General features: G+C 31.7%; 2 protein-coding genes across 3 annotated transcripts; one reads left to right on the forward strand and one right to left on the reverse strand.

Annotated features, from left to right (window-relative positions):
* The first annotated feature begins 47 nt into the window (after positions 1-47).
* On the forward strand, positions 48-1718 carry LOC114423229 (60S ribosomal protein L37a). The gene is made up of 5 exons (XM_028389908.1): positions 48-161; positions 306-345; positions 1037-1125; positions 1286-1368; positions 1463-1718. The coding sequence occupies exons 1-5, from the start codon at positions 159-161 to the stop codon at positions 1524-1526; spliced, it is 279 nt and encodes a 92-aa protein (XP_028245709.1). The 5' UTR covers positions 48-158; the 3' UTR covers positions 1527-1718.
* Positions 1719-5100: 3382 nt separating this feature from the next.
* Positions 5101-8641, reverse strand: LOC114423240 (casein kinase II subunit beta-1-like). 2 transcript variants are annotated; one of them, XM_028389926.1, is made up of 6 exons: positions 8220-8641; positions 7679-7897; positions 7113-7222; positions 6862-7027; positions 5552-5708; positions 5101-5441 (listed from the first exon to the last, which is right to left on the reverse strand). In XM_028389926.1, exons 1-5 carry the CDS (start codon positions 8449-8451, stop codon positions 5578-5580), a joined length of 858 nt encoding a protein of 285 aa, XP_028245727.1. In that variant the 5' UTR covers positions 8452-8641; the 3' UTR covers positions 5101-5441; positions 5552-5577. The 2 variants fall into 2 exon arrangements, with proteins under 2 accessions (XP_028245727.1, XP_028245718.1); XM_028389917.1 differs by having other exon boundaries at positions 5101-5708.
* Between the last annotated feature and the right edge of the window lie 4442 nt (positions 8642-13083).

Below are 13083 nucleotides of genomic sequence, written 5' to 3' on the forward strand. Positions count from 1 at the left end.
TTGACATTTATTTGTGCCAATTACGTTTTTATAATAAAATAGTTTAGTCCCAATAAAAAAAATCGGCGATAGATTATTAGGGTTTGTGTGAAATTGTTGAGTCTCTTGTCTTAGTCTAATAAACAACACAGGGACGCAGAGCCTTCGATCCAGAAACCATGGTATGCTTCTCTCTTTTGTTTTCTTAGATCCAGAAACCACCTTCTTACGCTTTCACCTCACAACTAATTCTGTATCATTTTTTAGTTTTTGATAATATTGCATACTTAAATGTACGTTTCACTTTTACCCTTCCTTCGATGCAGACTAAGAGAACGAAGAAGGCAGGCATTGTCGGAAAATATGGTAAGTTTTCTAATCACATTATGTTCTAAATTCCATATAATATTTCAATTAAAGCTTCGAGTTAAGCTAATGTATATATATAAATATGCCGCGGTTTGGTATGATGAAGTTGTTATTGATTATGCAATTTGTTGAAAGATTTGAATCTTTACTAGGCGCAGGCAGAATTGCTAAAATGCTTTATAATTGGAGTGCATTTTGCATGGGCGATGGTATTATGAGTGTAGTGGGGTTTAGATTTTGGGCAAAATTAAGGTGCCTTATCTCTCTTGCATTTTAGCACTTCGCTATTTTAGGCATTTACTATTCAGTACTCTATGTTTGGATAATGGATATGGTTGAAGTGAAGTGAAATGACATTGAGTTCCACTATTTCATTTGTTTAAATGAAATGTAATATAATGCCTTTGATTCCATCCAATGTCTCTCGTTTTCTTTCCTTTCAATCTGGGAATATGGGATGGAACAAATTTCTCCCCCCCTCTTTTTTTGGTTCTATTATAAGAATACCAAACAATATAATTGTAATTTTATTCTATTCTGTTTCATCTTGTTTGATGTCATTTCACTCACAATAACTGCAAGAAATTTGGATTTAAGTATAGGTCACTGAATATGCATTTTTGAGAAGACATTAGTATTGTTGGATTAAAATTTACAGAAGCCATTTCAATGTGTTTTCTTATGTTAGGTACCCGATATGGTGCTAGTTTGCGGAAGCAGATTAAGAAGATGGAAGTTAGTCAGCATAGCAAATTCTTTTGTGAATTTTGTGGGAAGGTCTTCCATATTCTGTCAATATTGAATTCACCTTGTGTTTTTTAGTTCATTGTTCATTAAAACCCCAACAGGGGATTTTAGTAGGTTTAATCAAATTTACATTTCTTTTATTTTTATTTTCTGAAGATTTGAATCCTAATGATGAACTTATTTGTTGCAGTATGCTGTGAAGAGGAAGGCTGTGGGAATATGGGGATGCAAGGATTGTGGTAAAGTGAAAGCTGGCGGTGCCTACACTTTGAAGTAATGTCCTTTTTGCTTCCTATCCTACTCATAAATTTTGATTTTTCTTTCCTTGAGATAAACTAGCTGACTCTGTTCTTCAATATTTGGACAGTACTGCAAGTGCTGTCACTGTGCGCAGCACCATCCGGAGGTTGAGGGAACAAACCGAGGGTTGAGCTTTTTGGTTGATGTTAGATTTTGAGCAAATTAACTGGAGAAATGATTCGTTTTTGTTTAGGAAGCTGTATTGTTTCAACTTACAATGCAGTGTGAATTGCTTTCTGTTCTTGTTGGATAATACCAGATTACCTTAGTATAATGGCATGTAACTGTTTTTTGTTTTTTATGGCAAAATTTAGCTTTATCCATGATCTTCTTATAATTGGTAGGTAGCTTTGATTTTGAAAAAAGTAATTTTTATCTGTTGAATGGAATTAAATTGTTTAAATTAATTTCAATCATAAATTTTGTATTAAAATGAAGAAATTAATTCTCCAGATAAAAAAAAGTGGATCTTCCATCGTTTCCTTTTGCACTGGTTTGCGAGTCATTATTTCAGTTTGTTTAAACTTCAAATAATTAATTTTAAAATAAGTATTTTAAAAAAATACTTAATAAGTATTTTTTTTAGAAGTAATTTGGACACACGCTAAAATAATTATAAAATTGTTTATTTAATTAAAATAAGTGTTTTTTTTAACAAATAAGTTTAAACATCATTATTGTGCTTTTAAAGCCGAAGTTTAACCAAAATTCATTTTTTTTTCACTTAAAAAAATAGACCATAAGGATAAGTACCTTGTATGATGGTGGTTGGTTACCCATCAACAACGTTTTATAATTTCATTATTACTAGCAAACAATTTGGGCATTGAAAATATTTCCGAATTGTATAGTTGCGTTTGGTTCCGCACCCTCCCTGTACAGTATAGTTTTTTCATGAACTAGGAAGAATCTAGTCATGTTTTTCATTTAATAATTTTAGAGCTTCATGTTGGTTTTGTTTGCACTAAGAATGAAATAGAGATGAGAAAAATAGGAAGAAGAAAAATAGAATGGAAAAAATGTATTGTTTGAATGGATAAAATTTAGTGGATTTTTTTTTCCACTTGTTTAGATAAGTCGAAAAGTTAGTGAAAATAAATAAATTATATGAAGAATATTTTTCTATCAATGAAAAAATATTTTTAATCTTATTATGTTTTACAAAAAAAGAATAGTTATTATTATTATTATTATTATTTAATTTTTTACATTATAAAAAACTTATTTAAAATTTAAGCAACACTTCATGAGCTCTTTCCACCAAAAATCATGGGTAAAGCGGAAGGAAATAATAGAATATGATGAGACTCCAAGATTTTGTCAACTTCTCCTTAAATTTTGCAAGTACTTTAAATTTAAATAAAATTTAAAAACAGAAACAAATGAAATATATTAGATATTTAATATTTAATTTTATTAAATATAATTAAGTTAAAGAGGGAAAAGTAAGACTTCAAGATATTTCACCTTAATTAAGAAGCATGTTAAAAGTTAAAATTAAATTTTCAAAGGTAAAAAATTCTAAATAAAATATAAATTTCGATTTACAATATGGTAATATGTTACAAAGCTAGAAAAAGTTACCTGACTCAACTAGGTATATTAATCTTAAAAGAGTAATGATTTAGACTTACAATATAGTAACATGTTATTAATCTTTTTTTTTACTGGAATATGTTATTAATTACTCTTATACTAAAAGTTAAATTATTAATACAGCAAAAATGATTATCATTTGTATCGCGTTCCAATGCTCACCAAACAGAATTGGAACGAAAACCGAAAAAAACTGTGTTTAGTTTAATAGATTTCCAAATAGAATCTAAATCGAGATGGGAAACGATTAAAATTAGATTTGAAAAAAACACAAAGTATGAAGGCAACATCGACAAGCAAAAATGTATAATTGAACATGTGTAAAAAAGTTATTAAAGTTTAAACATGGTCTTTTAAATTTAAGACAAAATAACTTTTAGTCTTCCAAGTATGATTTTTTTCTTGTTCAAAATTTGGAAATATCCGCTTTTAACCTTTCGTCATGAACGACGTTATACTTGCTGTTAATGTAACTAATGGTGTCCATGTCATAACATGCATTAGAATAATACACTCATAACTAAAAAAAAAAGTTGAAATCAAATTGATGTAAACATGAAATGAATAGGTGTAACAACACAGTTTTTTTTAATAATGCATCAAAAAGTGTAAATATTTTTTTTTAAAAAAAGTTAGTAGTCAAAACAGGGATTCAGTAAAATAACCTAGAAAGTTAAAATGTGGGATTTGTCTAATATGAAGTAGGCGAGTTGGTGGTACACCCCACGAACCATTTAAAATTACCGTTAGATATATTATTAAAATATTTAATGGTTGAGATTAAAGAAAAATCTAATGAGTTTCAATTTTTTAATTAATATACCTAATTAAATTGTAAGAAAAGCAAACCTAATTCAAGACTCAAGACTCCTTCGTCTTTGCGGCTCCACCCCCGCAAATCCTCGATGATGCTATTTGCGCCGATTGACACCACACTCCTCAAAAAGGACCTTGGACCTCCTCATCAAAGAAGTGGAGAAGAAAGTCCATCAAAGGTCGGAGATTAGAGAGGACACAACGAAGATGGTGAAGAAGGCTCCACGGTTGCCGTTGATGAAGTAAAGGGATAGCACGGAGAGAGAAATGGAGGAAATAGAGAAGCATGAAAAAAGGATGGTGGCAGCGATGCGTTACTAGGATCGACAGACAAAGACAAATGATGGGAAAAAGAAGCCTACCACATACGACAATTGAAAATCGCCACAATACTTTTTTTGGGTCTCTTTCCCTCGATTTCTTCTCTCTGTTTATATTGTTATGCTGGTTTTGGATCGAATGGGAAACCGCCGCAGCGACACTTTGCGGAGGTTTCCAACAACTCATGATTTTTTTTTTGGTCTTTTTCCCACAATTTCTTTTCTATTTATATTGTTATGATGATTTTTTTTAATATAGGTTCATGTCAATTTTGGATCGATGGGATCCGTTTTTCGTGTTGTTTTTTAGTTCTCTCCTATGTTGGCTCCCTTGTTATTTTAGTTCTCTTCTATGCTGGATCCTTGTTTTAGTTCTCTTCTGTTCTGGCAACTTTATTGTCGTTTTTTTATGGCGGTGTGCGTTGATGGGTTGAGAGTGATTTTAGATTGAATGCGAGAGTGGTTTTCATGGTTGAAAGCAAGTGGAAATGGTAAGGGAGGATGAAACTTACACGGGGGAGAAGCATTAGCCTGAGAGCTGATTAATTATTTCTCCTATTAATTATTTTCAAGTAATGTTTTTTCTTAATTATTTCTCTTATTCCGGTTAAAAATCTGCTGCATCAAGTCATTCTGGTGGTATATACTGGTGTACCAACTTAACTGTTTCATATTAGAACGATACTAAAGTGCGTGTTTGTTTTCCTATTTCACTATGCGGACACACTTTCTAAAGCTCAGTTTTGTGAGAAGCTACAAATTCCAACTTTTAGCTGAACGTTTTTTGTAGGTTTTAAACGGAAAAACAAACACTAAAAATGCGTTTGTGTTGTTCAAGTAAGGTCCCTTTGGTCCAACTAACTCTTAAACTAAGATGTCAGTCATGTATTTCACCCTTACAATAAATGACGAGAAGATATCTTTCTTTCTTCCACCTCTAGAAAGTACTTAGGCCAGCACACAAATATCCATGTTTGGGCAAAACGGTCTAACATTATATAACAACTGAGGTCTTGAATATCATACTAAATATGTGAACCCATTCAGGTCCAACAAATTCAAACGCTGTGTAAATATGGGAGGGGAGCAAATGGAATAAAATAATATAAAATAGTAGAGTATCTGATTCTGAGACAAACATAAACAACTGTAAGTAAAACTAACCGCAAGAATACAATTTGCACTAAGCACCTAGAGTGCATTTAAGTATCTAAGCACTTGCTCATTGAACTCAAAGCTCACTGAATTCCAAGCTGAAATTGAAACTAAGCACTTGCATGACATGTCGTCTGCAATTCTCTTTACAACATGCTCCTAAAACAAGAACATTAGTTCTAGATGTTACTCATTTTGAAAGCTTATGATCAGCAGCATGACACAAAGACTACTGAGAAAGATTTTAACCAAGACATGTGAACTCTTACATTCATGGAAGCTTAAAATTTCAGCTTCAGGGCTTGTGAAGTTTGAAGCCAAAAACTCTTGGGACATAGCTCTGTGATGGTTTCTGTGGCTTTAGTTGTCCATAAGTCATCAAGAACAGATGAGGAAATGTAGTTCCAAAATAAGCTCCATCAATGTCTAAAACACAATTAAGGAAGTTCAGAAGTACAGGGTAGTGTGTCACCATAAACACAGGCCACAGTTATATATCACAAAATATATAGAGAATTAGAGAGTCCAATCCTCGTAAAATTCACAAACATGCAAGGATTTAATGATTAGTTAAATAAAATGAACACAAAACAAAAATGAACAGAATAATATTTGCCTGCATTTAAACTTTAGAGTGTTCATTGTTCTGCAGCTTCTTTTTTTTATCCACGAAACCTTTTAGGATTTACATGATTTTGGTAACATGTTTCTATAGTCACTTGTCAAGAGATCTAGATAATGAACCCCATAACTAAATCATGTTAGTATAGAGCAATAAAAGAAGAGAAAGAAATAAAGGGAAGAAAGAAAAAAACACAAAGTTTAACGTGGTTTAGCACACAATGTATGTGCCTACGTCCACGGCTACACTAGGAGAACTTTTTATTACTTGCACATAAAAGCTTACAAGGTGTCTCTATATATAACACTAATGAGACACAAGTTTTTACAAACCAAGCGATGTGGGACTAAGACCACACAAGTTTTACAGACCAAGCGATGTGGGACAAAAGAACTAAGACCACAAACTCTAACAAATCATTCATAATTTAAACATATACTCTCAATTCCATTATAGACCAGCTTAGTTGTGTATATTAGCAATGCATTCAATTGAGAGAACAACAACAACAACGCCTTATCCCACTAGGTGGGGTCGGCTACATGGATCAACTTCCGCCATAATGTTCTATCAAGTACCATACTTCTATCCAAACCATTCAATTGAGAGAAATCTTTTAAAAATAAATAACAAGAATTCCCAGCCTTGTTCTAGGCATTTGAGAATGTAGTTTAAGATCCACCGGAAAATTTATTCCACATTGAAAATGAAACATAACATATAATGTGTGTGAAAGAGAGGGATAGGGAGAGGTGAATCACCAAAAAAACCAAAACATAAAAAGAAACATCCAAACAAACATGACAGTTGGGAGATCAATACATATGTATTTCACAGTCAAAACCAAAAAGAGGAGAGATGCACAAGACACAAATGAATAAGAAAAACATTCTAATAAATGTTGATGCATAACAACTATAACCCACACAAGTTCAATAATATAACATATAAGGATACTGCCTTGATACTTGGACCGAGGATAGTAAATGTCTTCACACCTAGGGCAGTATATTTTCACAGTACTAGACCTAGGGATGTCTGACTGACCAACTGGAATACAAGGTTGTCCAGAGCAGTAAACTCGTGGGCATCTGCCAAAATCATAGTTCTTGTACTTGTCCAGCTGTGGAAATTCCAATATCATCAACACTACAAACCTTGATGAAAGAATAATAAAATCATAGCAATTAGCGACAGAGAAATCTTACCATTGCAGCCATTCCTTTGCTTGTCAATATGTACCGGGCATGAATCAGACCATAAAGCATCTCGGCTGCTGATTCAATTAACTCATTCTGTTCCTCGGTAAACATGTCACCTACACAATCCGACCAATCCAATTTAGACTTGAACAATTGGTCCTGTTTGGATAAATTTTTCAATAAGAACTTATAGGAGAAGAAAATAAGGTAAAGTGAATCAAGGTTCTCCTGTGAGTTAAAATTAGCTTGTGCATAAACTAAAATAAGCTTTTGGAGAAGCTAAATGAGAGAGCTTCTATAAATTAACTTATGCATAAGCAAATTTTAACTTAATTCTTTTTACCGTTTTATTTTCTCCTTGTGTAATTATAAAGGCTTATTGAGAAGTTTATCCAATCACAGCCGAAGTACAGAATGATCAAATACATAATCCATACTGCATACATGCAAGCACACAATTTGAATCACAACATAGTTAGCATGCATTGCAAGTATCACGAAAACAAACTGAATCCAATATAGCTACGCATTTTGGACTTGAAAAGTATGAAAAACATAATCAAAAAGCTTACCATGGGACGATTCAACATCCAAAATCAAATCCAGAGCATAATCATAGTAAGGCACTTGACTGCTCAATCCACACAGGTTGAAGTCGTCCTGGATGTAATCGTCATCAACCTCGCAGAAGAATTCATTTCCTCTCAAATTGCAGAACCACGAGATCCACGATGTGTCATCTCCGTCGGAGCCACTAACATCAGACTCCTCGCTGTCTGTTTCAGATTCCTCTGCATCCAACAACGCATGTAAAACAAAGTCAGCTCACTACTCACTCTATATCACACTTCACCTCTATACTTCTTTTACGAATCAATTTTCACCGTGTTTTCACGTCTCAAAAACCCTATTGGAATCTCATTCAGCATCTCTACGCTATTTTTGCAATAAATAAAAGTAAAAAACCGAAGTCACGAGTAGTTGATAGCGCGAATTAACATAACCCTAAGTGAGTATAAAGACACAGCTAAATATTTAAAGGATTAGGATTCGGTTAGTGAGATTGGCATTGAAAAGAGATCAGATCGTAAGAGAAAAGGAGAAATCGCGAACCGTCGGAAGCGTTGGAATTCTTGGAGATAGGGGCGGTGACGGAGGCGGAGCGGGAGTCCTTGGCGGCGGCTAAGAGGGAAGAGGAGGAGCGGTCCTTGCCGTTGATGGCGGCGGCTCTGGATGTGGAAGGCGAGGAACGTTCAAGCTGTTTATCGAGGACGTCGTTGATTCGCTTCCGATCAACGGAAGTTACCTCCGATTTGGATCCGACGCCTCCTCGCTCTCTGTACATAACTGTCGCCGGTCAGATGATTCGACTCGATTCCTTTGGATTCTCAACTGATCATAACGACGCCGTTGCAGACAGGCGGACAGCTAGGGTTTTGAGGTTCAGCTTCAGGGATGATGCAATTTACAATTTACAGACGCAGACAATGATTCCCCGTTTCGGTTCGTTTCTATTCCTCGCAATTTTTTTTTTCTTTTTCTACATTTATTGCTTTTCATACGGGGAAGATATTTTTCATTCTTTAAGGTACAGTATTTCGTTTTTTTATCACTTTGATTTACGTTTATTTTCTTTACAAAACATACAAAAAATTCCAACTCATTATTATTAATTGAAATTGAGTGAAAAACTAAGAAAAAAAAATATATTTTCAATTAAAATAAGTGATTTTTTGTTTTTTTTGTGTGTTTTTCATTTTTTAAAAGTTAAAATCACCGCTTTTATTCAGTATAAAATGAGTTTTTTTTTTGTTCTTATGAAAAAAAAATTCTTTAATCTTCATCTCTTCAAAATCTAAAATTGCTATATTTTTAATATTTCAAGAATTTTGAATTTTTTTAAAGATATTACATGTTCACGTTATATTATATCATATACATTGGTAAATATCACATGAGATAGTTATTTAATCTTTCGTTAAACATAGTTGATAAGTGTCCCGTTACTAAAATATAATAATTTCATATATTTTTATGGTTGAAAACTACAGAATTTTTTTTATAATAACTATATGTATATCATAAGTTTGTGAACTAATATAATAATTATCTGAAAAATAGTATAAAAAAATAATTTTGATTTATTAGTTCTAGAAGTGTAAAAATTGTTATACTAGCAATTAAAAAAATAACTATTAAACTATACTATTTTTTACCCCAGCAATATAAATGTACCAGCAATGTTTGAGAATAATTGATCCATTTGTGAAGTACACCTAAGCGATCAATTAAATTTATTTATATGGCCACTTTGAATTTTTCATTATTTATAATTTTTAATTTTTAAGGTGACAATATTCATTCAATTACTCCTTAAAGTACATAATGGAAGCATTTATTTTATTTAAATGTATTTTTTTTATAACTATATTATAGGTGAAATAAAATTGTCCTTAAAAATTCTCTCAAGAATTTATTAAAATAAATAAAACCAAATACTTAAATTTGATATCATCATATTTACTAAGGTTAGAAACTATAATAGGATTATAAAATAATTATATCATATTTAAATAAAATAAATTTTGATGATTATATACTAAGTAAAAACTTTTATGCCTTCAACCAATAAAAAATTATTAGCATTGATGTAACTTTTTAAAATAGTTATTTTAAAAATTAAAAAAAATATATCATACATGTTATATGATAAAATAATTGTATAAAATTATGTATAATCTATTTTCTCCAAATTTTAGTTATTGTCTTTAATTCTTTATAAAAAAAATTTACTATATATATCCCGTCATGATTCCCAATACATGTCCATCGTATGTTTTAATGAAAAGTTTCTATCATTAAATTCTCGATTAATATTATTAAGACATTAATTACCATTTTTTTATAAAATATGTACTCATTTTTTAAAATTTGAACGTGAACAAACTATGATTTCACTTAAAAAAAACATTATGACTTCATATTCTAAAAGGGGAACAAATTTTTATTTTTAACTTGTAATTACAGTAATCATTAATGTCTCGATGATAAACTCAATCACAGAAAAACTTTCATTGGTTATTTCAATTATTTCTATCGTTCTTTTTTAGTTGTTTTGGTGTTGTCCACTTATGTTAATATTTAATTTTGTGATTCAATTTAAAACAGTATGATTTGTAAAGAATAACAGGAAGGGAAAAAACAACATAAAAATTAGGTCCTAAATCATAAGAATCTGCCGAAGGTGGGTATAGCATGCCAGCAACATTTTGTCCCAAATACTTGCACGTTAGCAGGGAGGAAAACCCCAACTTTGATTAGCACTAATTGAGCTGTTTCATTGCATCTTTCTTTATATTATTGTAGTATGTAAAAAAAATATTTACCAAAAAGAACGTAAAAAAAAAGAATTTTTAAGTAACTATATTATTAATACAAAATATCTAATAACTTTATTAATAACTAATTTCTATAAAAAAATATGATTAATCACCGTTAATATGATTAATACATTTCTTTTATTTACAGAAGTTGAATTCAACACATTGTTTAAGAAATATGAGTCGATTACATCCAACAAAATACTTCTAATTACTTAAAAAAAACAAATAAAAGCTGATTTATATGTTTGACATCTGAAATACTGTTTTTCTAATTAATATTTTTTTTCTTTTGTTTTTCGAAGAGCTGTCTTGTATTTTTTATTTGATATGTAGGAATCATACCCAGGAGTTAACAACAAATGAGCTGTCTATATACAAACTATAGGTTAGTTTCTGCGAATAGCTAATTTGATTGAAAATGGCTTTTTAAATAATCTACAAAATTTTCTACAAATAGTAAATAGCGCCAGGGTACACTTTATTAGTTCGGAGGTTAATAAAGTGGCAAATTGAAATACTAGAATCTGATACTTCTAGTTTAAACTTTACACTTGCGCTTTCTTGTACATGATATTGGCCCCATCCCCCATTCACCAATTGGAGAATTGAAAAAAAAGAAAAATCGATTATGTAAAGAATAAATAATCTCTTCATAATCCGAGTCTTAAAAAAGGGAAACATGCAAAACAGACGTGGATCGATCATTGCAACTTCAATCATAATTGATACTATCCAGTAAGCTGTTTCAAATACATCGAGAATAATAAAAAAAAAATTAGAAATTAAAATTTTAAAATGTATTAATTCAAGTAATATTTTAAAAAATATTAAAAATTATTTATTAAACAGTCATAATAAAAAAAATAAAAAATTAGTTGAAATGTCTTACCATATCCAACTCCCGAATGACTAGTAATAACTAACATCTTGGCAAGACTAGGCTTGCAGAAGCTCCAAAGGGATGAAAGGTGGAGCAAACTGCAAAATATGATCTTCACCCGAAACCCACAAAATAAAAGCATTTGGCCAGTGTATATGAACTTTAGTTTTATTAGGAAAGGAGTTCCTGCAAGATATCATCATCAGCTAGCTTTTCTATATATGCAACAGCAAACAAAACAGATGGGGCTATCATATTCACCTTCTTTGACTTTCCATACAGCCAGCATAACCTCATCAGCAAACGCCAAGCAGACTCCTCCCTGCCAACAAATTTTCTTGATTATGAGAGGAAAAAAAGTCACATTCAGAGTATAAATATGATTTTCTGATCTTTTATCCTCTTAAGATAGTATTAAATGATCCTTAATTAGCTATGCAATCATTGCTTGCACGTATAAGTACGAACTTATTTACTACGCTTTTAATTAACGATTTCAATAAAACAAAGATTAGCCATGCATGCACCTTACAGCAGTTAAAATGTACCTGCCAGTAGTTCTTCGTTTTTACCATCTGTGGTATATCTTGTGTTCTAAGTCTTTCTGTCCGAACAAGATAACCTGTGTCATATATCCCTGTATCACATTCACATGCTAAGATATATATTAATATAAACACAAAGTAGAAACCACTAGCAATCAGTAATATTTTTCGTTTGTCAAACATGCCAAACGGAAGAAGCTAGAGGATTATGTTTCAATAAGCTGATATCATTTTTTTTTTCAAATATAGTTAAAATGAGAGCAACTTTACGGCACAACAGCGGAAATCAAAGATTGTGTAATAAGGATTGAATCTGCAATAACAATTACCTAAATCCTAGGACAATATATGGAACACATGCAAGGAATGATTGAATCTGCTAGCAGAAACAAAGCCTTGTTGAATTTATCACACGAGCAAAAAGAAAAAAGAGGACGTGCAGATGAGGCAAACAAGATTGATGACAAAAGATAGGAAATTTACCCAAAACTTGAACAGTTTCTATCTCTCAAATCTTTTTTCAGTGCGATAATCTAACTGCGTCATAAGAAATTATAGTCTCATATTGTCAAGGCAACATAACAAGCAACTAGAAAACAAAAATAAGGGGGTGAGATTAACTATAACACAGGATAGAGCTTGGACTATGTCAACCTCACGACTTGTCTTTAACTCCACATAAAATCTCTTTCCATCATTAGTTGAATCACAACAGTCCATCTCAGCACCCATCAAGATAGAGTGAGCTCCTAATTTCGTCTTAATTACAGAACTGAATTCAACATTAGCATCCACATGATGTATCCCCTCTCCATCTGCTCTTCTTCTAGGATCTTCAGTAACATCTAATTTTGCAAAATACGTTAATTTAAAGGTTTATCCAATAAAAAAAATTAACAAAATGAATGCAAAAAGTGGGAATAAATATTCTATTTTGCCTACCACTTAAAACGTTCCCACTTGTGATTTTAAGCTTGGATTGGATAGTTGGAAGTTGCAACGTTCAAGTTCCCCCCTTGGGGAATTTCAGCTTGCATGCAAATTATTTCTTCAACTTGGGCAACGTGAGCTCAACGTTTTAATAAAATCTTGGACATCGTTGGCAGCGTGTGAAAACCGTCAAAGCTTATTGGGCGCGCTGTCCTGTGCATGTAAAAAGTAAAAAGTAA

This window comes from Glycine soja, chromosome 1 (assembly GCF_004193775.1).
Source record: "Glycine soja cultivar W05 chromosome 1, ASM419377v2, whole genome shotgun sequence".
NCBI lineage: Eukaryota > Viridiplantae > Streptophyta > Magnoliopsida > Fabales > Fabaceae > Glycine > Glycine soja.